The sequence below is a fragment of the Dermacentor andersoni genome, chromosome 6, assembly GCF_023375885.2.
Source record: "Dermacentor andersoni chromosome 6, qqDerAnde1_hic_scaffold, whole genome shotgun sequence".
Taxonomy (NCBI): Eukaryota; Metazoa; Arthropoda; class Arachnida; order Ixodida; family Ixodidae; genus Dermacentor; species Dermacentor andersoni.
The window spans coordinates 165,534,497-165,561,607 of NC_092819.1; the positions used below are offsets into that span (position 1 = coordinate 165,534,497).

Here is a 27,111-nt window from a genome sequence, read left to right on the forward strand (position 1 = left end):
ACAGAACGTGCAGATCAGAGCACTCATGAGTAAAATAGATGCGCTAGCTAGCGGCAGCTCAGCGACTAAAATAACCAAAACGAGCACGGCACCCGAGGACGCCAACGAGAAACGCAAGGTGCCGCGGAGGGACCCCCTCTCGCCCCGCCAAGAGCGGAGAGGAGAGGCGCAGCCCGTGCAACAAGCATTGAATGTTCAAGAAGCGATGGACGCTGAAACCACCGCTGACTGCAAGACGGCAGCAGCGGAACCGCAGACGTCACATCAACAACAGCAACCGCCGCAAGAGGGCAAACTGACAGCGATACTCGCAGCCATCAATCAAATCAACGAGAATCTCGGCAATACGAATGCCAGCTCCCAGATGGAAAAAATTTCCAGTTCCTGTTGGATTACTCAACCGGAAATCCTTCCCAGCTGGAAAATTTTCCAGTCGGAAATGACTCTTTTCAGCGTGGATTGGAACTTCTGATCCAGCTGGAACTTGCTCATCTTCCAGCTGGAAATTGCTCCTCTTCCAGCTGCGAAGTGCTCTATTCCATCTGGAAGGTGCTCATATTCCATCTGGAAAGTGCTCTTAGTCCAGCTGGAAAGTGCTCCTATTCCAGCTGGAAAGTGTCCCTGTTCCAGCTTGAGAATGCTCTCAATCTTCTAGCTTGAAAGGGTTCCTGTAATAACTGGAATCGAAGCCGTTTCCAGCTAAAATAGAAGCAATTTCCACTTGGAGTCTCAGCTGCCGAGCTGGAAATGTCCTTCTGGTAGGCAGAATTAAATCAAGCTCAGTTCTGCACAGGAAAAAAAGTTTAACAGGATCGATTACGTTTCACACTTCCATACAATGCTTTTCTTCCAAGGAGAAGGGCGTATAGCTGGTTGTTTTGAGCAACCACTCAACCATATGCATAGAAGACGAAACTCCAGCAGTCAAAAACACAATGTACGTATATTTAAGAATATTTACAGTGGTACTCTAGTACTTGACAGCACTTTCTCAGTGTGGAAGGCAAAGTTTTCTTTTTACATCTTGAATTTTTTCACTGAGGGTCCTTGGCAGAGCACGCTCCGTAGCGCCGATGTCCTGGTTGTGTATCTGACCCCAGTGCCGCAGACAATCTACAATCAAAATAATGTATCTCAAGAAAATGATCACAGTGATCAGCTGGAAAAATGCATACTCTTTAACAAACCTTAAGCAATAAGTACTTACCATAAACAACCTCCACCTTTGCAGGCGTCAGCTGCTTGGATGGCTGCTCGCTGCTGCCACGTTTTGTTGGTGCGAGTCTGCCGCTGCCACTTCTTTTTGCCAATAGTTCAATGCCCCAGATCACCTGGGCCGTGTCTCTCACAAGGATGCTAGGCTTTTTATTTCTGAACAGTTTTTCCGCTTGCTCAGGCATGACGAAAATTCCACCAGACAAGTGGAACTGGAAAAAAGTGAAAAAAAGGCGTCTATTGCTATATACAGCGTCAACTAGTATTACAGCACTGGAGGCAACTGCTGCTTATAACACATCCATGTGAAGAGCTTGAAGAACAACTTTTATTTGAATTTGGGGGCTAACGATAAATTTGTGGTATAGGTGAGAAACAACCATACTCACACGTCCATCAGATGTGGCCACAAAGTTGCCGTCCTGTCATCCTTTCATATCGTCTAAGGCATCTGGCACAGACAAATCTGGTGCTAAAGCAGCAAATGTGAGACAGACAACATTAAGTATAATTGAAATAGGTTCACATGAAAATTTCGTTCAATTAATTATGTTGCAAGTACATTCACCGTCTTCGATAAAAGTAGCCACTCGTTGAGGCTGCTCTGTAGCAGGTGTCACTAGTGGTGCTTCCAAATTTTGTCGTCTCTCACCTGTACAATAAAAAGTTTGAGATACATATGCAAATGGTCACCATAAATGTGCAATGAGTGATATTGCTGGTACACTTAGTACTCTTACGGCCAGTGGCCATTTGAGACTAGCTGTTGGACCAGCGGCAATACAACTTCTGTTGCAGTCTGTGCTGGCTCACACCTGTGTAATGAAAACTTTGAGTTATGCATGCCACTATACACTTGAATTACTTTGACCTGCGCTGATTTGCCTGTTTGGAAAAAAACTATGTATTCATGGTCTTTAGCTTAACCGCTGTTATGCCATACAAATGTCCATGCTGTAATTCCCCATGCAAAGCTTTCTCTTCTCTCTTGTCAGAATACTTAACAAAAATAGTTGGCTACACAAACACAATGTATACTGTCGAGAATGCTTCTTAAATACACCTGCAAACTTGCCACAAGACTGCAAATAAGTTGTTTTATTAAATGTTGAAGGAACATAGCTTCAGAAGTGACACTTTGATGAGCACTTGATAATACAGAATATTAGGTACCTTACAGCTGACAGCGCTGCATTTATGATTGCTTACCTTCACATCTCTCGCTTCTCTGCATGTCAAGTATTTGGGCAACTAGGAAAACATGAAAAGTGGTCATTGTTAGACAGCATATAATACACTCAACTACAATAAAGATGAAGTAATGCTTACAGTTATTCAGCTGTGTTCTAATGTTATTTTACAAAAACTCTATGTGTTTTTTCAATGATGCATTGTGCTCCCGCTCAATGCGGCACTGCATTTTCCAGTATTTTGCACCTTTCCGTGCAGTTATTAGCTCTTTTGAAGAAACCAACGATTCGTCGTCTGCTGAATCGCTGGTTTCATCATACAGCTTCCTTTTGACCTGTGCAAAAAAAATTATGAAGTGCATACATACTTTTTCCATCTTGAACACTCCCACAACAAAATTGGGATATGCACCAAGATTGTGGCAGTAGCAGCATTGCTGGGGCTCCCTATATTGTATCTCGGTTAGTGCCAAATTTTCTCAAACTGCAGCAACTTTACACCCATAATGTTTGATCAAAGTGACTAATAAGAAAGATATTTGGCAGAGACGTGGGTGCTAAGCTGGGTAGCAGGGGGACCTTCCACGTAGTTTATAGTGATGCCTTTATCATCCACAAAAAGCATTAGCAACACCATTGTTCTTTTTTTCTGTAGGCCATGGTTTTGTGTCTTCACTTTCAAGCTGATCCTAAAATGCACATCAAGTTTCACACATCACGTTCAGTGTGCCAAGACGTTTTTGCTATTTGTTGGTGTATTGTTCAAGAAAATTGCACTTAAGTGTGCACACTTTAGTGCTGAAACATCCTATTTTAGAAAAACAACTCAAATAGCATGTGCTATGTAAAAAGAAAGAAAGTGTGACTGTGGTGGCACTCCAGAACTCAAAGATGATGTGGTGCAGTGCATCAGACTATTGCTTATCATAAATTGTTTTGATCTCTGGTACTGACATATAGCTTTAAGAATCCCATGGATTGCCAAATGATTTATCGGTGATAAGGGAGATAAATTTCAAATGTTCTATCAAAGAAAGAGTACTGAAACAGGTCTTATTATTTTGGTCATGCCATGTGGGTTTGTCTCAAGGGGCACAAATTAATGCTATCCAAAGCGGAAGGTAAGAGAGAACAAGGTTTCCCATACATGAGATCGTTAGATGACATTCTTCAGGTCACAGGGAAACAGTAGTAAGCTTAAAGAAGCCAATAAAAATAGTTCCTAATGGTGAAGGTTTGTGCAATGTGCAAATCATTTTCTAGAATAAAAAAAGCAGAAAAAGTGTGTCTCTTTTCTCATCTGTACTTCTTTGTTTGCGTAAAACCATTTTCATGCTGCATAAAATATTACTATGTGCTGCTACCAAGTTGCCCAACGATTTACCCTTATTGGCCATTTACAAATTCATAATGTCACAAGTTGACAGCGACTCAATGGTACCTTACAAATATGGTCACATACCAGGTACCCATTACAAATGTGAAGACACAAGACTGTGGGCACTTATATAACTAAGTGGGCAAGAACCTCCAGATACCAGTCATTCCATTTGTTTCCCAAATTTTGCTACAGCAGAGAGACATAGGGGGCCAAAGGGTATGCAACGTTGTGCCACATACTGGCTATCATACTGGTTTATATGCCAGCTTTTATGCGTTAGCAATTGCTCCTCAAAATGTACCTAGAGTCAACCACCTGTATTTTATACCTTTTTGCATAAGTCAACACTAACGAAGTCACTTTCTGCTGATGCCTTAACCTACATTTGCAGCATGTATGCAAAAGCATAAATTTGTGCATCTCAGTCAATATGGGGTTTTAACAATGCAGTGCAAACACAACATAAGCAAAATAAGGTGTGAATCAATTCCCTGGCTCATTGCTATCAGTTTAAAAAAAGACTGCGTGCATGACCACTTCTTCCAGCATATCGTGACGAGGTGTTTGCAAGTTAGCATGCCATCAATTGCAGTAATACCTCGCAGCACAAGAAAGGCACGTCAGAAGTTAATATATGCACAGCTGTGTTGGTCTTTCAGACACTGCAAGATACTTGTTTCTCTTCTACATACTTGTGACCCTCGTGACTGTTTGGGGGAGGTGCGAGGTGTGGGCAATGGTGCAGTAACTTCCTTAGCCTCCTTGGCAACGTCAACATTCTTTAGGGCATGTGCCATGTGCTGTCGGAGCACAGCCTCGTACTGCTGCTTTCTTGATGCATCCTGATTTGCCTGCTTGGCCTTGTCCTGCTATAATGGATGACAATAGTGGAAGTTAGTGACACTGTTGAAAACTTAGTAGTCTGGTGTTTACTGTGTATAGACAAAGCAAAATGTGCTTGTACCTGTCTTATGTTCTTTTTAGCATTCACATCCCCTTCAGAGAGGGGCAAGTCCTCCACATCTGACAGCCTGCTCGGTGAAATGGGCACTCTCTTGTTTTTTGTTTCTCTTGCCATCTCTTACCTTGTGGCTGCAAAGAGTATAAAACAACAAACATGTTTCATTGACTGCATCATATTTGGAAAACTATATATCAAGAAACGCTAGTAACCCTTAATATTTAGCATAGATACATTTCCGCGGACACGTGGCTTTATTGTCAAAAGTGCAATTATCCGAGTCCCAATCAAGCGAGCGCATATTCAGTGGGCAACAGCCATTTCACCACCGTCAGACTGTGCCGGTATCGTGCAAAGAAGGATAATATTCAAGCGGTAGTAAGTAGCAAGTATAAGCGCTCAGTTATTTAACATGTTAGGCAGTTTGTCAATGCCACTGCAAGGTCCGTGGCACAAGCTTGCCGTTCCGCGATGTGCCTTTGGCATGCTCGCTTTTTTCCCCAGGCTCTAGCGGCGCGCGCTCGCCCACCCACCGCTGTCACCAACTTGTATTTTCTGACGGCTTCTTCGAAGCCATAATGTTAATGCTGAAATGACGCCAATTAATGAGGTCAAAGCGCCGTAGAACGTCCCCTCGCACTGCCTGCCAGATGCCAGCTGAATGTGCACTCCCCTACACTTCACACTTTAAAAGGCGATGTTGTTTTGAGCACCATATTAATTTGCCGAGCCCTTAAATACGTATCTTTAAACAATATACAAGCATTATAAATGCGTGCTCAGATTGTTACAAGTTTATGCGCAGACAGTATCCTTATTCTAATACACTCAACCGACCGGCAGTAATTCTTAGAAATGTCGGTGCAGCTAACTTTTAGCTCCGCTGCTCCTATCTAAATACATGTAAAAGGAGAATTCGTTTTTCTCGACAACCATTGCATCAAATTTGACGAGGTTTGTTGCACTTAAAAGCAAAACTTAATATCTAGTGAATGTTGGTTTCTAAATTTTTACTGAGGTTGTCAATTCTTTATTTAAAATTGTCGAAAATTGAACATTTTGAGAGAACGAAACTATGAAGTTTACAACTCTAACTCGGCAATGAAAAACGACATCACAATGCTGTGAATTGCACCTTTTTTTTTTTAGTCAGTAGGGCACTCCAACAAAGTATTTACCTGCGAGCTTGAGAATCTGTACGACGTGTACGCCACTGTTCTCCTCGTTGTCTTCGTACCGCCAATAGGCATCGCAAGGCATCGTATTGTCAAAATCCAATTCATTTTCTTGATGGAAGTTCTTGACATCGGTTACCGGTATAACATATCGTTTGTCTGTCCTGTCTTCAACAAATCGCACCAGAGCAAACATCGCGCTTACTGATACGATGCACGCGTGCGAAACGATCGACAACACAAACAACGCGGCACCACGAAGCCAAACGACAATCGGACCACGCGCTGCGATGCTCGGACTGCGGAGGAACACTAATTGGCCTTCTCACGCTCTGGAGCTCTGCGGAGGGTTTGGAACGCCAACATGTAGATCGCGCATGTGCGTAAATTAAAACGGTAGTACATTTTTAATAAAGGGTATTTGTTCATACTTCTTAACATGTATTACTGCATATTATTCATTTATAAACAATATATAACTCTTTACCAATATAGCATATCATATTTACCGCAAGTAAAGACGGGGACAGAGGGAGAGACCACATAAACAGCACGGGCGGTACTTTCAACTGCTTTATTCACAGCAGCCCGTGGGCATATATAGGCAAATAGAACATGCGCAGATCGCAGCAAACAAGAATACACATCAGCTTAGCGTGGCAACCAATTATCAAAAAAATCTATTTCCGATTGAAACAACCTAATGGAGGTATCGCTAACACAGTCTTGGCCTTTCTTTTTTATGTGATAAGCCTCCATCAGTTCACGAGCAGTCTGGTCATGGCTTCTCCCCAGAACACATACCACCCGTGCTGTTTATGTGTTCTCTCCCTCTGTCCCCGTCTTTATTTGCGGTCAATATGATATGCAGTAAATACCAACTAGGCCAAAGTGAAGTTCTTTACCAATATAGTTTGCAAATAGCACGATTGCGGAGCATTTGCGGTGCGGGGTATAGTGCTGCAGCACAAAAGGTTGTGATAGATTGTAGTCCATGCGCATGTGGTCCGCGCTCTCGACGCTCTGCTTGTCCGTGGATCAAGAGCTGTATCTCGTTCGCGATTACATAGCTGTACTTGTCTTGGGTACCAAATGGCACCGCGAAAAAGGCGTAAAGTCTATCTCGACCCTGGATCAAGCAGCAGCATGCCGAAGTCAACATAGTGGCTCCTTCACCATCCACTTGGCTCAACTACGCGAACACCAAAAGGTTACAAGTCGCCTATGACATCAACGAGATCGCCAACGTCGCCACCAAACTCTCTCGAGGACCAAATCTGCGATGAGTCTACATACACAGACTTAACCCGAGAGAAGGACAGTGATGAAGACTGCAGTGACTTTAGTGATGGTGAACACGCAACTTCAGATGCATCTTTCTCACAACCGGTGTCCGCGGACGAAGACTGTTTGCCGGGTGAAAATAGTGCGTGTCGGAGCGGTGATCCGAAAGATATAGATGCTGATGAACTCTGTGAACCATTCATTGAAGGTGGAACAGTCGCCCGAGGAGTTGCCTATATGCTGCTGCTGGACTTGGCAATTAAATTTGGCCTATCCTGGGCTGCAATTGAAGAGATTCAGAAGCTTTTCAACAACCTCTTGTTTTCCAGAAAGCAAATACCTGTTTAAGAATTTTTGTGGAATTGACATGAAGGATGTGATTTTCCATTTTTACTGCGCAGATTGCAAGCATCTGCTTGCTAAAACAACGGGATGCCTAGAGCAGCTTCAAAAACTTGAAGTCAAATGTACAGTCTGCAACACAATATATGTAGGCCGTGATCTTGTGCGCGCAGGCAGCTTTTTTGTAACTTTGCCAATTGAGAAGCAGCTGATGGCAATTCTTTCTAGCAAAACAGCCAGCACTGCGTTAGCAGCAAACCTCAGCCGGCCACAGAGCAGTAACGGCTTAATGACTGACATCTTGGATGGCCATCAATACCGCACTGCACGTGAAAAGGTTGGGATGCATCCCAATCATGAGTCATGAGTAGCCATCATGAGTAGCAAATCATGAGTAGCCATGGCTACTCATGATTTAACATTGACTGTGAACATTGATGGCAGCCCTGTGTTCAAGTCATCAAAGTACAGCATATGGCCTGTGCAAATAATTTTAAATGAATTACCACCCCGGCTGCGTTGGAGCAATGTAATGGCACCACTCCTGTGGTATGGGCATCAGCATCCAAATATGCCAATGCTGCTGCAGGCATTTGTGCATCAACTGGAGCAGCTAAATGCAACTGGTATCACGTGGACACTTGCTGGCACGCAAGTACGCTCCAAGGTAAATGATCCCGGACAGAAAATTTGAACACATTTACGACACAACTCTTGAGTATATATTCACATGATATTCCATTATACTGCAGGTTTTCTGGATGTGCTGTTGTGCAGATGCACCTGCCAGAGCTGCAATGCAACAAATGGTGCAGTTCAACGGTTACTTTGGTTGTAGCTGGTGCTACCATCCAGGGACCAATGTACAAGGCAAATCCTATGCCCCTCTTGGCTCTTTTGTAGTGGTCAGAAAGCTGGACCAGTTAAAATACATAATACAATTGCAAAAAATGTGCCAGTCTATGTGGTTCAGTATTCGGCACATTTTATCTCTAGTATGGATCAGTGTAGAGGGAAGTGGGATTCAGTTACCGTAAATTAAACTTGCTGTGTGTATACTTTTGATTTTTTTAACAGGTACTATCAAATACTGCTTGGATCAGCTCTACCCTGCTCGCACTGACGAAGAAACTTTGGTGGACATGAAGGCGGCTTGTCGTACAGGCACTACTGTACATGGAGTCAAGGGCCCATCTCCACTTATTAATTTGTCAGGTTTTAGCCCTGCTTGGTCATGGTGCCCAGATTACATGCATTGTGTTCTACTTGGAGTCGCAAGACAGTTGACAGAATTGTGGCTCTCTGATAAAGGAGCAGATTATTACTGTGGCATGCCCTCTACTGTGAGGGTTATAAATGAATGGCTTGGGGAAATAAGAATGTCTGTATGTGTTACGTCAGCCACGACCGCTGCAGGTTACAAAATATTGGAAGGCCTCAAAATGGCAGTACTGGTTGCTTTATTACAGTGTACCTTGTCTCACTGGTGTGCTTGAGGACTAGTATATGACTCACTGGAGCCTTCTTGCATGAGGTGTATTCATTCTGCTAAAGGATTCTATTTCACGTGCAGATGTAAACCTCAGCACACAACTACTTACAGAGTTTGCCGTTGGTGTTGAATTTTTGTACGGCCGGAGCAACATGATATACAATGTGCACCAACTTTTACATTTGACAAAGTCTGTTGTTTTGTTTGGACCTCTGTGGGCACATTCTTGTTTCTCATTTGAAACAAATATGGGCAGGCTCTTGAAGCTAATAACATCTGCCAGTGGAGTGGCCTTGCAGATTGCTAGCAGGCTTCTCTTGTGCTATCTGTCTCTTAGCCCTGAAAGCACGTGCAAGCAACTATGCACTTTCGCTGATCAAAGAAAGCGCTGCAAAAGAATGCTTGGAAAACATTACTTCTCTAGGCAAACCTGAAACAGTTCATGATTATTTTTCTGCCCATACAGAACTACAGGGAAAGCAAATAGTTGAATTTCGTAGGATGAAGGTTGGGTGCACCGTAATGGCATCAGAGCGGTACAGCAAACATATCAGAACAAATAGTACTGCTATTGCTTTTCCAGATGGCACTTATGCCAGGGTAAAAAGAATATTCTGCTCCAGAGAACCATCCTGAGAACACTTCTCTATTATTTCTGAAGTATACACTGTTGACTCTGTCCTGTCAAGTGAGCACATTAAGAACGCAAAAAACGAGTTGATGAATGTCTGCTCAAGATTGGCGCACAGATACGACCATGCATGTATTTTTGTTTTAATGAGCGCGAGTACTTTTGCGATTTAGTTAACTCTTATGAATGGTTTTGATGACCTAATAGCTCACAATAAAAAAATTCTGGCACCAAAGTTTTTAATGTGAAGCATTAGGATTGACCCCTGGTTTATTCTTGTCCAGCCAGATAGCGTCAAAAATAAAAATCGAGTGTACAGTGGTAGGCTTCTAACACTGGTCCATCAGTGCTCCAGTAGGTAGAATGTTCTCTTCATTCTTAGAAAGTTGTTGCCATATGCAGAATCTTGGTCAGGACAGGGTGACAAATTAAGAAATCCAATTTGATGATGTGCTAGTTAGGCTATAGTTGCATGTGCTGCCAGCAGAGTATATAACCTCACGACTTATTTTTCGCGATCACTAGCTCTTTGAGATGCTATATGATGTTGCACTAACTTCAGTACCGGCCAAGTAGATTCAAGGTGCAACACCCAGCAGCTGCTGTCAAGTAAAACTGGAAAGGCTTATGAAAACCTTAGCTAGGAAGCTGTCTTGAATAAAATAGAGATTAGTCATCTTCAGTAATGCCTTGTGCTTGCAGGTGCTCTTTTGCTTTCTTTGTGTTTTGTTTTGTACTCCTGACGGTGCTTGGCGTTCTTTTAATTGCAGTCTCCTTGCTGCAACGAAACCACTTGTAAGCAGGTGTTTGAGAGATGAAAAGTTTTCCTCCTCTGTTTGCCGCATGCATGTGAAGTACTTCCTTATTGTGCTAGTGTATTGTACTTGCGATAGCAATATATATCTTACTACACGTAGCAGGACATTTTGCATCCAAGTCGTGCTGCATAAGACCAGCTGCTTACAGGGTATCCATCAGTCTGCTTCTGACAGCCATTTAGCAAGTCAGATGCTTTGCTTTAGCATGGATGCCCACAGCACTTGCGAGGCTTATGATTCTTGATGATTGATGCCCGACTGTCTTTTTCTGTATGTTGCGGTTGTATGATGTTGCAAGAACTTTAATACTTTAATCTTACGCTTCTATTTTGAAAACATTGAATATCATGCAGCTTTGTACAAGCAGGTATGTGAAAATTACTTAAGGTGGCTCTATGTATACCAGTGTTATGTCTTGGTCTTTTTGCTTGATCACAAAGAATAGAAATGCACTTACTGGCGCCACATTGTGATTCAATAAGCCACAACTATGTGTAATAATTTAGGATTTTTTTCATATAAAAGTAATGCTATCCAAGCATTCTTCTGCATTGTCAGCAGTTTAAGCAGTTTTTCTACAATGATGTGTTCGACTCTCAGTCATGCAGTTTTAAAGTGTACGAACTCTGCAATTAATATTCCTTCATGTCTCATAAGCTCATGATTCAAGACGTTTAGTCACATGTTCAATTCATCTATGCATGCAGCCTGGTATTACGTGACTCGTTTTTTTCTGCAGTAACCTTACTTTGAAGCATACAAAAGACTACACAATTAAGTAAACAAGACTAAATGAGTGTGACAGGACGAGTGCTCATCCTGTCTGGTTTACCTTTGGTGTGTAGCTGTCTTTTTGTTACGATTCGAAGTACCTTCATGGAACCTTACAACTCACTGAAGCTTTTGTTCTTTTAAACCTTCAATTTACAAACAACTGCTGACATGGTAAAGCTGGATTTTAGTCAATGTGTCATTAAATGTACCTAATTTTGCAAGCACTTCGAGGCTGCCTTCAGCACATTACCTGCCCACGAGATACTTGTAGAAACTAAGCAGCTAATCTGTTTCTAGTCCTTTTGTAGACGGCAATGAACATATTTGTTTGAAGCTGTATTGACCTGTTTATATATATATGTAAACTAATAACGATTTTCTGCACGGTGTCTGCTTAATCGAGAAGCTTGCATGTTTAAATGTTAGGGACTTTTCAGAACCTATGTAAAACATAGTAATGTCCACTGCTAGGGGACTCGCACTGTCATCAATACTATGTAGCAAGGAGACAGCAGTTTTTGTTATACTTTATGGCTTCGTAGATTGCTGCACAAAGAAAACTTTGCAAGGGCATGGCATTGTGTTGTTGTGTTGACTTGTGCTCCTGTGTATACACACATTCTCGAACAACTGTGCAGGTTCTAACCTTCAAGTAATCAACGAGTCATTCATGCAGCTGGAAGTAAAGTGATCCCCTAATGTAAATGCTGAAACCGAAAAATGTGGAATATGGCGCAACCAGTGAAACTAGGACAAAGCGAATGCACTAGCTACCATTTTTATTATTGGATCATGCACACCTTGGAAATGAACATTGTAAAATATACCGAATGGTTGAAAATAAGCATGTTGGCAAATCTTCAAACTTATAAGATGGAGCGCTGATAGACGAGTTCAGAAAAAGAACAACACATGGTTCCATCCGTATGTTGTCCTTTTCTGCCCTGCCATTTACTGATCGCCCTAATAAGTTGCAAAATATGTGTCACAGCCATTCTGTATGCTTTGAACAGACATACTTCAAGCTGTTCGCTAGTTCCACTTATAAGGTGTCATTTCCCACACATATTCTTGCCTGTCAATTGCAATAAAAAATTGTTCATACGACCAATTTTATTATTTTCTTTCAATAGATTATATTTTAGGTAGTTTTGCACGCTAAAACATATATCCACATATGTGCTGAAGGGACATATATTTCTGAAGCACATCATATAGAATGAAGTCAGTCCTGTATCAAATACTATTGTCTTGAAAATGAATTACAATGTAATTTTGCACGTTAATCATTTATGTTGCCAATAAGCAAACAGAAGAGCAGGACAGTAAAATATGGGCCTGGAACCAAAAACTTGATCTAAAATGTTTCACTCTCACAACTCTTGAATTTCCTGTGCAAGGCACAACAAGCCCACCAGAACACCAAAATAATTGTGTATTAGAAACAAGAAGAACACTTTCAGGATTTCAGAAAAAGAGCTAAGCCTTGCCTAGCTTTCAAGTTTGCTAACGTGTACTAGGGAATGCAAACATATTCACTTTTTCACAATTCGCTGCAAACTAAAACCAGGCAGTTGTTTTACTTTTTAATGAAACCAGCATCATCTGAGCTTTTGATGCTGCATGCCTTCATCTGAATGTTGTGCAGCTCTTTGCCATAGTCATTTTAAAAGTAAGAATTCTATTCAGTACAGGACTTTCAAGAGCGTCATTTACCCTTTTGCTCTGTAGTACAGTCATCCTCGTGAAAATTATTTTCCATCCACATTCTGTGATTGAGCATTTCCAGCTGGCAGCTGAACTATCGTCCAGCTGGAAACATTCCTAGCTGTTTCCAGCTTCAGCTGGCTGCCCATCCAGTCTAGCGATCATTTTCCAGCTGGACCATGTCCGGCTGGAAACTGGCCCAGCTGGATAATGTGATTACCAGCCGCATTTCCAGCTGAAAAACTTTCATTCCAGCTGGTATTGAAAAATCCAGCTGGAAATGAAGCTGGGAAATCCTTTCCCAGCTGGAAATTGACCTCCCATTTTCGTCTGGGAAGCCTTGGCTCTACTCTCTCTTCGACCCTGATTGAATTCGGGGCTCATGTTCTTGGGTATATTAGCCACCTGCAGCTTTTCCCTGATCGCGCTTGGAAGGGATGTCTTGTCGCCGTACTGCTTGTGATAACTTATCCCGAGTTTGTCCAGGATGCTCCTGCCTCTTCGTGTTTTCGCTAGTCTCTCAAGTTGCGAGATTTGGTGTGCCTCAATTAACTATTCAAGCGTGTTTTGGACGCCCAGCTGTAGCAGAAGTTCCGTGCTGTTGCTGTCTGGAAGGCCCAGTGCCATCTTGTGTGCTCTTCTAATGAGGGTGTTCAGTTTGGCATACTCGGCCGCGTACCAGTTGTGGTAGGCGGCTACATAGGTAATGTGACTAATAGCGAAAGAGTGTATGAGCCTGACGACGTTCTGGCACCTTCAAACCCTGACGTCTGTTGGTGATTCTTCTGATGAGCCTCATCGTGTTCGTGATCTTAGTCTCCAAATGCCTGCCGTTTCTCCGTTGTTGCCGTTCGATTCTATGAACGGCAAACTTTCGCATGTCGCCGTGCGCGACATGCGAAAGTCTTTGCTTTAGTCTTTGCTGACCGTCGGCCATTTGACGTGAGGCGTGCTATGCGGTAGGTTAATTCACTGATACGATCAGTAATAACATAGGGTCCAACATAGTGGGCCAGCAGGTTTTCACATAATCAATGTTTTCTGGTTGGTTTACAGAGCCACACTAATTCACCAGGGTCGTATATCACGTGTCGGCGTCGGCGGTCGTAGCGTGCCTTCGAGCGGTCTTGTGAAACAAGAGCGCGCAAAGAAGCAAGTCGTAGGGCTTCTTCGGCAAGACAGATTGTGTCGGATATACAAAGATTATTGTGGCTTGAAAACGGGAAAATAGCGTCTAGTCTGTAACGAGGCGGGCGAGCACAAGGAAGAAAGAATTAAGGGACTGTAGCCCGTAACTTCGTGCTGTGACGTGTCAAATGCGTACGTAATGAAAGGTAGCACGCTGTCCCAGTTCTTATGATCTTACGCGACGTACATGGGCAGCATGCTAGTAAGAGTTCTGTTCGTGCGTTCCGTAAGGCCATTTGTTTGTGATTATACCGGGTGGAATGTCGAAAACTTGAAGCATATAGACGAAGCATCTCTTCGACCACGTCTTCAGTGAACGGCCGCCCACGATCGCTGATGATGACTCTGGGAGGTTCATGTAGGAGAATAACAAAACGCAGCAGGAAAATACACACTTCGGTTGCAGTAGCCGATGGTACTGCAGCTGTCTCACAGTAGCGTGTCAAGTGATCGGCACACACGACAATCCAGCGATTCCCATTAGATGACCGCGGGAAAGGATTGAGAAGATCGATGCCAACTTGCTCAAATGGATTGCTGGGGGGTGGCACTGCATGTAGTCGACCACGACGTTGCACTCGTTGGACGCTTGTGACGTTGACACTCGCTGCAGCTGGACACGTACTGGGCGGCCGTCTGGCGCGTTATAGGCCAGTAGAACGTTTCTTGAAGGCGGTAGAGCGTTCGCGCAGATCCCAAGTGACCAGTTGTTGAATCATCATGCATTGCGCGCAAGATGGAGACACGGAGACTCTCCGGGACCATCAGGAGATATCATGGGCCGGTAGTAGAATAGTTATTTTTGTAAAGAACCCCATCACGAACGCAGAAACTAGTGGATGGTGCTGATTGCCTTGCAGTAATGAGCAGTGGTTCTAAAGTTCTGTCTTTTTGTTGCTCGACCTTGAAGGTACTTATATCCGGAAATCCCGGCTCCAGTGTTGCGATATAGCGGTCGAAGTTGTCCGCGTCGCGGTCCGTCGTTGGAAGCGGCATGCGCGAGAGGCAGTCAGCGTAGGCGTGCCGGCGGCCGCTTTTATAAGAAACGGTAAAGTCATATTCCTGTAAACGAAGTGTCCAACGCGCAAGCCGGCCTGACGGATCACGGAGATTAACCAGCCAGCACAGAGAATGATGGTGTGTCGCCACAGTGAAGGGGCGTCCGTACATTGTATGACCGGAAGCGCTGTACTGCGAAAATCGCTGCAAGACATTCTTGCTCTGTGACGGTGTACTTGCGCTCGGACTTACTTAAAGAGTTACTCGCATAGGCGACGACGTGTTCTTTGGTGTCGACGCGTATTAATAAGGACAGCGCCGATGCCTTTACCGCTAGCGTCCCTATGAACTTCTGCGGGAGCCGCGTGGTCGAAGTGTCGGAGAATGGGATGGGACGTCAGAAGAGACTTCAGCTCACGAAAACTAGCCTCACATCCAGGAGTCCATTCAAAGGGAACGCCCTTCTGGAGGAGGCATGTCAGCGGATACGCGATGTTGGCAAATCCACGAATGAACCGGCGGAAGCACGAGCAAAGCCCTAGGAAACTGCGTAGCTCTAACATGACGAGGTTTCTTGAACGCTTCGACCTTAGCAGTCTTCGCTGGACCGGGTTGTATACCACCCTTATCCACTAGGTGTCCTAGAACCAGTGTTTAGCGCTCTCCAAAATGACCCTTCTTCGAGTTGAGCCCCAAACCCGCTTTGCCCAAGCAGTCTAGCACAAGATCGAGACGTGCGTTGTGCTCACTGAAAGTGCGCCCGAAAATCACTACGTCGTCTACATAGCACATGCATACTTCCCACTTCAAACCACGCAGGATGTTGTCCATAAAGCGCTCGAAAGTTGCAGGCGCATTAGAGAGCCCGAACGGCATCACATTAAATTCAAAAAGTCCATCTGGTGTTACAAATGTCTTTTCTCTTTGTCTGCCTTGCGCATAAGAATCTGCCAGTACCCCGACCTCAAGTCAACAGACGAAAAGTAAGACGCTCATGAAAGGCAGTCGATAACATGATCAATATGCGGAAAAAGGATATACGTCCTTTTTAGTGATGGTGTTGAGGCGGTGGTAGTCATAAAATCGCCACGTACCATCTTTCTTTTTAACCAGAATCACTGGCGCTGCCCATGGACTACAAGATTCTTGGATTACATTCTTATTTAGCATTTCGCGGACTTGGTCGTTGATCACGTTGCGTTCCGATGGTGAGACTCTACGGTTTCTGTTGCAAAGGTTGGGCAGATCCCGTATCTATGCGGTGGTGTACACGAGGAGGAGGAAACAATGGTGACCCCTCTAGCAGCGAAAAGTCAAACAGTCGGGCATGCTTCAGTAGAATATTCGCCATTTCGTGACACTGCTTTCTGCTGAGTGACTTGTTTACCATAGTTAGAATTGAGGAGTGCGCAGCAGGGCATGCATTAACGAAATCGCGTTCATCCGCAGGATCAGGGGCCTCTGTAAGAATGGCAAGCGACAGCACGTGATCTTCATGGTAGGCGGCAACTTTCAGACCCCGTGGTAGTATTGTGGGTTCACTGGAACAGTTTACGGCCCATAAGTTAGTGCGTTCCTGAACAACTGACAGCGTGCAATACGGTATCAGCACATTCCTCTTGCTCCACGGTAGCGTAAAACGTTCCGTTGGTGGTAGGGAAACAGGCGACTGAAACACATGTTGCGAATAACGGAGGCACAACTGTATTTCTGGATACACAAAGCACACTTTCATGACACGGTGGGCCTTCCATAAACGCAGCAGAAAAGCTCGTACCTACACTGATTTCTCCAATTTTACAGTCGACAGTGGCACCACACAGTTTCAAGAAATCAAGGCCCAGGATTACGTCATGCGTAGAATGAGGTAGAACAACGAACTCTGCGTTAAATATTTGACCACCCAAGGTAACGTCTACGTTGCGCACGCCGACAGGCTACAACTCCCCACTCACTCCACAACACGTATCGGCACGGTCCCAGCGAAACATCACTTGTCGTCCTAGGAGGCTTTTAAACGCAAAACTCATCATCACTGAAACGGTTGCTCCCGTGTCCACTAAGGTCATTGATGAAACTCCGTCAATTAATACAGACACCTTATTCTTAAACATGCAAATGATTGGAGGTATCTCTTTCGACATCGAAGATTGTCCAGCGACCTCACCTCCAACGGCCGCGCTGACTAGTTTTCCGGAGATGGCGACGGGTAGCGACGCCGCGTAGAGGGCGACCGGCTTACGCGAGGAGCGGGTGGTGGTGTCAAGCTGCGATCGGATGCTGGAGAACGGTTCCACAGCTGCTCCGGGTGCTGGTGAGGCAAGCTTCCTTGATATGTGTGCGAGGTCGAATACGTTTCGCCCAGGGGAGCGCGGTACCGCCTTGTCATCGTCGATCGGTCGAACCTCGGTGGTTGGCGGCGATCGCAGTACCTGGCAATGTGACCCAAGTCATCACAGCTATAACACATAAGTAAACGACTATCGATGAACTGCTCTTCGAAGCGCTCAGCCATGGGGGTCGTATAGCAGAGCGAAGTGGCTGAGCCTGCTGCACAGGAGGAACGGTCGGTCGGCGTGCAAACCTGCTGGGGCGAGGGGGTTCTGCAAGTCGGTGTTCGGGCGTAAATGTGCCCTCACGTGGCCTCAGAGCTCCTCTGTGGTTGACGTCTGTGACGCATACCGACGGTTGCCACGAAGCGCAGGGTGCTGCAGGTGCCATGTGTTGCGGGTGATAAGCATCAGGTTGTTGTATGGTGTTGTGTGCGAGTTCCTGGTATCGCAGCAGTTCTACCCGCACGATCTGCCATATAGTAAACGAAAGATCGGCGGATGGGCTCTCATCGACGCAGGCAACGGGTATCACATTCGCCAGGCATCCAAATTTCGGCACGATGCGACGTGTTTTCAACGTCTCAAACGTACGGCAATGACATACGACATCTGAGACCGAATCAACGTGCTCCCTGCTTATAAGAAAATTGTAGACATCTTCTGCAATTCCTTTCAGGAAATGTGCGACTTGGTCTTCCTCAGACATCTGCGAATTGACTATTTTGCACAGCTTGAGGATTTCTTCTATGTGGGTAGTGCATGTTTCTCCAGGAGTTTGAGCTCTTTGAGCTAGTGTTCTCTCAGCGCGTTTCTGTTTAGCGTAGGAGTCGCCAAAACACTTCTTAATTTCCTCAACGAAGCGCTCCCACGTTAGAGAGTCTTCGTGGTTTTCATGTCACATCAGCGCTGTCTCACTCAGAAACAGTGCGACATATTCAACTTGAGTGACAGAATCCCAACGGTTGTAGCGTCTCACCTTTGCGCAGTGCTCAGCCACTCGTCGACGTCTTCGCCCACTTTTCCCACGAACGAGCGTGGTTCCATGTAGTGCTGTAAACGTCCAACCGGCGCTGACCTTTGAGCAGGTAAAACTAAAGCTGGCGTTTGTCCACCTCCATCCTCAGTTATAGGGAAGGTAGTTGGTAAGATACCGGCAAGACGACGGCTCCGGCGAAGTTCTAGGTGCTGCGACTCCGTGGTGCGTTGCGTCGTACTCAGCACCTCCCCCACTCTGTTACGCCCACGAAAGGCGTTTATTGTCAAGCCAGGAAGAGTTAGACGCGATGGCCTTGATCAGCTGAGCCTCTCGAGATTCAGCTGGCTAGCCGCACGCCGTCTTCCTCGTTCACCTCTCTTGGATGCCCCCATACTGTTGGTTGAGGCGTAACCCACTACGCACGTAAGGGTGTCACAATATATATATATATATATATATATATATATATATATATATATATATATATATATTTCTTGCTCTTGAAGAAACTTCATGTGACCTTGAAGAATTGAGTGCTGAAGTGAGGGCGTTATGTGAGTTTATAGAAGACCTCACAGTCATTGCCATGACGGGCCAATCCGTGGTGGAGGTGAAGCCTGCGTTAAGCAATCCCCATACGCTGGCTGATTCCGAAGATAGTGCCATGCAAGGCCAACACGGGGCAGAGGTGAAGCAGGCGTTAAGCATTCCTCATACATTGCATATCCTGAAGAGAGTGCCATGCCGGGCCGATACACGGCGGAGGTGAAGCAGGCGTTAAGCCCTCCCTGTACGTGGGCCGTTCGCGAAGATAATGCCATACCGGGCGACCTGCGGCGGAGGTGAAACAGGCGTTAAGCATACCCGATACACGGGCCGATGCCGAAGATAGTGCCATGCCGGGCTGACCCGCAGCGGAGGTGAAGCAGGCTTTAAGGGCCGATTTACGCTCGAGCCGCCCATCGCCGCAAGCCGCACCGCACGCATGCGGTCGCGCGAAATATTGCACGTATCAAACACTTGTGCACAAATTTCGGTTTACAATGTGTAAGGTATACACTGTGCACACAGTGTAAACCGAAATTTGTGCACAAGTGTTTGATACGTGCAATTTTTCGCGCGACCGAACGCGTGCGGTGCGGCCTGCGGCGATGGGCGGCTCAAGCGTAAAGTATAAACTCCATGCAAGCGATCTTGCACGCGACAGCGACAAGCGACGCGATGGAGATGGCTGTCGCGTTCGCTCGTCGCCTACAAGTTGCACCCCATGCGAGCGATGACTTCGAGCGACGTCTCCCCAGTGTTGCCGGTATGAGGGCAGCAATGTAGGCGCCGAAACTAGCGTGACGCGTGCTTTATTAACTTAAGTTGATGTATTTTACTCTAAAAAGCAGCATAACTATTCCTGAAAGTCTTGCAGTAGGTTCTTATCCTTGCACGTATAAAAATTCAATCGTTTGCTCGTTCCGTGCGACAATCGTAAGTGCTGGAGTTATGTACATCCAGTTCCGGCTTTGCGCTATTGGCTAGTCGCTCATAGCACTTCCGGGCGACGAGCGACGAATTCTAGATTTGCAAAACCGAGCGATCGCGCGACAAGACCGAGCGATCTGTTCAAGCGACGGCCCGATCCGTCGCGCGAACCCGTCGCTCGTCGCTGTCGCGCACAAAATCGCGCTAATGGGGTTTAGCCTTAAATCGGCCCTAAGCATTGCCCATATGTGGGATGGGGCGCGATATTGTAGAAATGACTTTTTTCATGCCAATGCCTTTTCGCGTGACGTCATCGATTTTGGAAATTGTGGTTGCGTAGGCACGACGTTTCTTCGATCGTCCAATCAGAAGCTCCCTTTATTGGTCGGATGTTTCTTTCGTGCTCTCTGCTCTTTTTCCGGGGCTGTATAGCAAATTTAAATTGTATAGCGTAAAGCAAATTCATTTTGTTACCTTACAACGCAAAAGCTGCCGCAGCCCAACGAAATGCAGACGCAAGTACTCTATTTTTGAAGCAATAGTCACATAGTAGTCGTATGTACACGGTCGTCCACTTCCAACTTGAAGACGGCTCCGGGCGGCCGGCGAGGCCGGCGCTCCGCGGAGCCCCGGCCTCGCCGGCCGCCCGGAGCCGTGTTCAAATTGGAAGTGGACGACCGTGTACATCCAATACATGCCGTTGAGCGCACGCAAAATGGCAGCCTCTGTTTACATGAACAGCTGACAGCCCCTAGCGTGTCCGTCTGAACAGTTGACAGCCCCTTGCGTGTCCGTAATTGCGCCTCCCCCCCGTCAGATACAGGATTGAGGTGAGTAACTATTGCTCGTGTAGTGTTTGCATTGTCGTGTGGTTTTCGCTGCATGTCTGACGTGTGATAATTTCTTCTTTAGGAAGGGCCCAGAAGAATTATCCGTAGCTCCTGAGGTCAAACTTTGCAACATAGTGGATCGAGAACTGTCAAGGCATTTTCCATAGGGCACAGCCATGACAGAACGATAGCTTCATCAAAGTTATCGCTGCATCGGTAATACTTTCTGCACTGATACGCTCCGAGAAAGAAGCTGCTACAACGTTAAATGTGAGTAGTGACTTCACCTTTCTTTACATTAGTGGTATAAAAAGGCAGAAATAAGTCGTAGTGAGCAATTTATGCAGTCGCTTAGCTTATACAGAATGTTTGCCTCTAAATTTCTTACTGTGCTGCGGGCCGGCTGAAATTCCCAAGTTGACAAAGAGAAAATGGCAGCAAAAGGGCCGCGGGTGTCAAAAGAGCAGGCGGCTATTCTCGTGCAGTTCATCGAGCAGCACCCATACCTGGCGAGAGCTTCTACAGAGTTCTCGCCACGTATGACTGCTGCTCGAAAAAAAGGAAGCTGCAGGGCCCAGCGGTTTCCGCAGACATCCACCAGCGACAACTGCCTTCGTGGTGTCGGGCCCTGCGGCTGTTGCTGGGCCAAGTGGCTTACACGTAAGGCAGTGACCTAGCTTTTGTAGTAGCATTGTTGTTTGCAGTTGCTGTATGATCTTGCTATGAAGTAAAGTACGTCACTGTGCTGTTATTACCTTTGTGTCCAGCATCCAGCTCTTATTCATTGAGGAGAAATGCAAGACTACAAATGACATGATGTTGTAATAGAGATTGCTTGTGCTTCTTATAGGTTACTGCTACCAGCAACTTTCTGTGGCATCTTTTGTTCTAACTACCTGTTCTGTGTATCATTATTGTAGCTATGCAGCTATAATGACATTTCAAAGTGACTGGTTAGGACAATCAATCTGTGTAGGTCGGATAACAGTGAATGAGCAGTCTTTGCTTTTGCCTTGCATGAAGAGCCACCGGCTACCCCCCAGGTGCTGCGGCCTACCCCTCAGGTACCTCAGCCTACCACCCAGGTGCCGCAGCCAACCCTGCAGGTGCCGCAGCCAACCCCGCAGGTGTCGCAGCCTACCCCCCAGGTGCCGCAGCCTACCCCCCAGGTGCCGCAGCCTACCCCTCGAGAGCCACGGGCACCCCGTAGACAGCCCAGGCAGCAGGAACTCGATGGTGCCGTGGTGACGGCTACTGCCGAATACGTTCGCCAGGGCCAGTTGGCGGAAGCCAGAGCTCAAGAGGTCGCCCGCTTCCGCCAACAACTGCTGGAGCAAAACCGGCACGTATGTGTAAGGCCACAGATGTATATTTTTCTGCGTATGAAATTGATGAGCATATGACCTCTCTAAAAATTATATTAATCAGTGAACAAGCATAAGGTATACGTGTAGTCCTGTGGTGATATCTTGTACACATTCGCGTGATATAACATGTGTAAATATCTACGCAATTATGTGGCAAAAAGAAAATGGTGGCGTTAAGTTCAAGGAAGCAGGTATAGCAATGTAACACATCTTAATGGAATGCGACGGCACAAGTTGGATGGGCCAGAAAGATATTTCCAGTGTTTGAATATACGACAAGACAATAGCCTGCAAATGCGGATGAATGCAACACACGAAGGCCTTGTTACTGAGCTTCTGTAATTAAACTAATTACACATCTTTGCTAACAGCACCACGAGGCCCACATGCAGAGCCTGCGGCAGCACCACGAGGCACACATGGAGAGCCTGCGGCACCTCGGGGAGGAGGTGGCGGGAATGCGGGAAGTGCAGTCGCAGCGCCTCGAAGTGCAGCGGCAACGCCTCGAAGTGGCGCGTCGGTCGCGCGAGACCAACAAGCGCCTGCTTCAGCTGCTGCTGGCTGCTCTGGGGCATGGTGGCGGCCAAGCCCCTCCCCCCTCTCAGGCCCCACATAATTAAAGGAAGCAAAAGTAGCACAGGCAAGGAATTTGTAACTTATCTTAAAATTTGCTGATGTATTAATGATATGAAGGGCGAATATTGCTAGTTTGCAAATAAATACTAATTGCTGAAGTCACCCTTTAATGCAACCATAAGTAGAATAGCCATTGCAGCATGAATTTTTTCTTCAAGGTTTACTTCAGCAATAAGAGCGTGCACACCATCAGGCTCACCTGCAAAAGTGCCAGTAGGCCTGGTGTGTGCGGGCATTCCGACTGTGGCACTGCAATTTTGAGGTGCCTAGTTATTGCCATGTCAATTTAAGCACGACGCCACACTGCAAGTGTTCTACAATTTAATCCTTATCATCGAATGGTGAAAGTTTCAGGCCTTAATATAATGTCGAAAGCAACCTGTCAATATACACAGCAAAAAAGAAAAAAAAGTTCTGAAAATTCCTTGCCTATGCTCCTCCTTTTCATTTGTAATGTTTATCTTTTGTTTGTGGCATATGCATATTTGTTTGTGTCACTACGTACTGAGCTGGAATGTCTCTTGCACATTTGTCTCATTATCAAACATTTTGTTGTCATTCAGTGATCTTTCAGGTTGTGATACATTATATGTTTAGCCCTTGTGGTGCAATTCATGTGCAATATTTATGCAGTTGGTCTTACTGAATATCAAAGTATGATGTTATGGCTCTTTCAGTTTCAGAGCGCCACAACAGCATGTTCCTTTCACATGTAGTGATGTACCTATACATTTCGCTGTGATAAATATTCGGTTGGCATGTGATTTAAGCACCTGCTCATTTCTGTTTCTGGTGCAGTTTAAGCCAGTTGTTATTACTGTGTACTTGTGCAGCGTACAACAGTTTTCTTAAACGATGCATGCCGTTACCTGTGATATATTATGATGCAAGAACAATGTGATCCAATATTTATTCCAACGTGTCTGTGATATGTTGCATAATATCTCTACCACTGAGTACTCTTGATTCTCACGCTTGTTCAATGTAGGGACCAGGCACGTACCCAGGATTTTTTTTCGGGGGCGGGGGCCCACCATTTCCATCATCATCATCATCATCATCATCATCATCATCATCAGCCTGTTTTATGTCCACTGCAGGACGAAGGCCTCTCCCTGCGATCTCCAATTACCCCTGTCCTGCCCCAACCGATTCCAACTAGCGCCCGCGAATTTCCTAATTTCATCGCTCCACCTAGTGTTTTGTCGTCCTCGATTGCGTTTCCCTTCTCTTGGTACCCATTCTGTAACCCTAATGCTCCAACGGTTATCTAACCGGCGCATTACATGACCTGCCCAGCTACATTTTTTTTCCTCTTTATGTCAATTAGAATATCGTCTATACCCGTTCGCTCTCTGATCCAAACCGCTCTCTTTCTCTCCTAACGTTATGCCTAGCAATCTTCGTTCGATCGCTCTTTGCGCGGTCCTTAACTTGCTCTCAAGTCTCTGCCCCATATGTCAGCACTGGCAAAATGCACTGATTGCACACCTTACTTTCCAATAATAATGGTAAGCTTCCAGTCAGGAACTGGCAATGTCTGCCGTATGCGATCCAACCTATTTTTATCTTCTGTGAATTTCCTTCTCATGATTAGGGTTCCCTGTGATTAATTGACCTAGGTAAACGTACTCCTTCACAGTCTCTAGTGGCCGACTGGCAATCCTGATCTCTTGTTCCTTTGCCCGGCTATTTATCATTATCTTCATCTTCTGCATATTAATATTCTACCCCACTCTTACACTCTTTCTGTTAAGGTCTCCAATCATTTGTTGTAACTCGTCTGCATTGTTGTTGAATAGAACAATGTAATCGGCAAACCGAAGGTTGCTGAGATATTTGCCGTCGATCTTTACTCCTAAGCCTTCCCAGTTTAATAGCTTGAATTCTTCTAAGCACGCTTTGGAGAAATTGTGTCTCCCTGTCTGACCCCTTTCTCTATAGGTATCACCCTGCTTTTCTTGTGTAGAATTAAGGTAGCTGTAGAACCTCTGTAGATATTCTTACGCGAAGGACGAGTCAGTAAGACGAGAAACTATTTACAGATTATATTTACAACAACGGTTGCAGCGTCGACCGGTTAGATTCACAGCGCGAGCCCAGTTCGTTCTTCCTCCTCTTTTCTGAAGTGATGGCGCCTACGCGCCTCGTTCAAACAAACAAGTACCACACGCATGTAGCAATATTTTCGAAGCTTTTTACGTAAGCGTTCTGTACTCCTTGATTATGTAGTGCCTCTACGATTGCTGGTATCTCTACTGAATCAAATGCCTTTTCGTAATCTATATAAGCCACATAGAGAGGCTTATATTATCTGCTTATCTGCAGATTTCGCGATAACGTGATTGATCACATGGATGTGATCCATTGTAGAGTATCCCTTCCTGAAGCCAGCCTGTTCCCTTGGTTGACTAAAGTCCAGTGTTTGGAGATTATTTTTGTAAATATTTTATATAATACAGGGAGTAAGCTAATGGTCCCATAATTTTTCAATTCTTTAACGTCTCCTTTTTTGTGGATTAGTATAATGTCTGCATTCTTCTAGTTTTCTGGGACCCTTGCAGTCGATAGACACTTCGTATAAAGAGCCGCCAGTTTTCCAAGCGTTATGTCTCCTCCACCTTTGAATAAATCGACTGTTATTCCACCTTCTCCTCCCGCTCTTCATCGTTTCATGTCTTCCAGGGCCCTTCTGACCTCATCGCTAGTTATAGGAGAGTTTCTGTATCCTGTTCATTACTGTTTCTAAGTGAGGTGTCGTGGCTCCTCTGGGTACTGTATACAGGTCAGCTTAAAATTTTTCCGCTGCTTTTACTATATCTTCGAGATTGCTGATGGTATTATCCTTCGTATATTTTAGTGCATAGATCATGGTTTGTCCGATGCCATGTTTCTTTTTTACTTATTTCAGGCAGCGTTCATATTTTACGGCTTCTTCAGTCTTCCTCACGTTGTAGTTTCGAATATCAGTTACTTTCGCCTTGTTGATCAGTTTTTACAGTTCCGCGAATTGCGTAACGCTGTGCGGCCGCCAGTCCCATACAACCGCGTAGAGCGCAGGACTCTGCGATTCTAGACGTACTGCGCTCACCGTGAAAGGTTAGAAAAACACCCACATAAGCACAGCAGTGAAGTGGCTACGTGAGGTGGTTCGACCGATAACTGTAGAAGCGTCATTCAAAACAAGTAATTGTTCTCCACTTCCGGCGGCGTTTTCTCTACTTCCTTTTTAAATAAACAGATGTTGATCCATAAATATGCTCATAAACAACGGTTAACTTGTTTATTATTCGCTTGTGCATGCAGTTTGGTTGTTACCTTGGCTCTCTCCCTTAGTAGATCGCTTAATTTCTCAACTCCTTGCGATTTTTGTTTCCAGTTGCCAATTTTGCACGAAAAGTGCCATACAATTAGGGAAAAACAGACGAAGTAACGGGCGACAGTCATCTTGCTTACGGGTTTAAGGGTTATTGCAGGGTTTCATGATGGACGCCCTTTCACATTATTGACACGTGTACTTATATTTATCGGGCGACCACGTTTCGCCGTCTAACAAATCTTATCGCACAGCGCGGGACGCGCTTGCATGTATCCGAAGTTTCTGGAAAGTTATCGATGCTTCTATCCGCAGTCTGTTGTCGCCGAACCTTGTGTTATCTGATTTATTCGTCTGACGCGAATGGCGTAGAACTTTGTGGAAGGCACGCGGGTCCCAACGATTAATCTGGAACATTCGACGATTCTGTATAAAAGCCGACGCGCTTGACCCGCTGATCAGATTTTCGACGATCGCCGACTGTGTTCGCCGCTATCGTTGTGCTTTAAGTGTAGCCTGTTTTGTGGGCACAGGTTCGCCCAATAAAAGCTAGTTTTGTCTTTCACAGTACTGCTACTGTGTTCTTTGGCGTCACTACCACGTGACATTATTTTATTTCCCACCTTACCTAACCCATATCACGTGTATATGGTTCCGGGCATCTGCCAGCGTCGTGGCGAGCCATAACTCAAGGAAATAATGAAGCAAAGGGATAAGTTAAACGCAATTGGCGTTTTCTCCAGCCGCAACTTGTTCCATGAGAGTACAGACCAGCTGAGTAACAGCCGCATCCCTCTCCTGGTCCCAGGTTCAGCCTAAACAAAGAAGGTTGAACTAACAAAAGCAACAGCTATGCGCGTGACGGTTGAATAGATGGTGACAACTGAACGCATCTTGAGTTAATCGAGCAGGTGCGGAATCTATGAGAAAACTGTCCTTCACATTACAAGAGATGCCGATAACTACCGCCATCTAAAAGGAGTGAAAAAGGCAGCATAATGCTGACCGATGAACAGCTGCCGA

At 45.3% G+C, this 27,111-nt stretch overlaps 1 protein-coding gene and 1 long non-coding RNA gene across 3 annotated transcripts; one reads left to right on the forward strand and one right to left on the reverse strand.

Moving 5' to 3' along the window:
* Positions 1–924: 924 nt before the first annotated feature.
* On the reverse strand, positions 925–6,200 carry LOC140218854 (uncharacterized). 2 transcript variants are annotated; one of them, XR_011895046.1, is made up of 7 exons: positions 5,926–6,200; positions 4,751–4,878; positions 4,479–4,655; positions 1,784–2,466; positions 1,605–1,687; positions 1,208–1,427; positions 925–1,113 (listed from the first exon to the last, which is right to left on the reverse strand). It is a non-coding gene; the product is annotated as an uncharacterized lncRNA (long non-coding RNA). The 2 variants fall into 2 exon arrangements; XR_011895045.1 differs by having other exon boundaries at positions 1,605–2,466.
* Positions 6,201–7,146: 946 nt separating this feature from the next.
* Positions 7,147–13,886, forward strand: LOC140219134 (uncharacterized). The gene is made up of 4 exons (XM_072289023.1): positions 7,147–7,273; positions 8,626–8,877; positions 9,083–9,295; positions 13,852–13,886. The coding sequence occupies exons 1-4, from the start codon at positions 7,147–7,149 to the stop codon at positions 13,884–13,886; spliced, it is 627 nt and encodes a 208-aa protein (XP_072145124.1).
* The last annotated feature ends 13,225 nt before the right edge of the window (positions 13,887–27,111 follow it).

What these genes read in the sequence shown, in the direction of transcription:
- LOC140219134 (XM_072289023.1), top strand. Translation starts at nt 7,147, where the DNA reads ATGACATCAACGAGATCGCCAACGTCGCCACCAAACTCTCTCGAGGAC. An exon ending in CTGCAGTGACTTTAGTGATG is followed by an intron (nt 7,274 to 8,625) that starts GTGAACACGCAA and finishes TTTTTTTAACAG; the next exon opens with GTACTATCAAATACTGCTTG. An exon ending in AGGAGCAGATTATTACTGTG is followed by an intron (nt 8,878 to 9,082) that starts GCATGCCCTCTA and finishes TTCTTGCATGAG; the next exon opens with GTGTATTCATTCTGCTAAAG.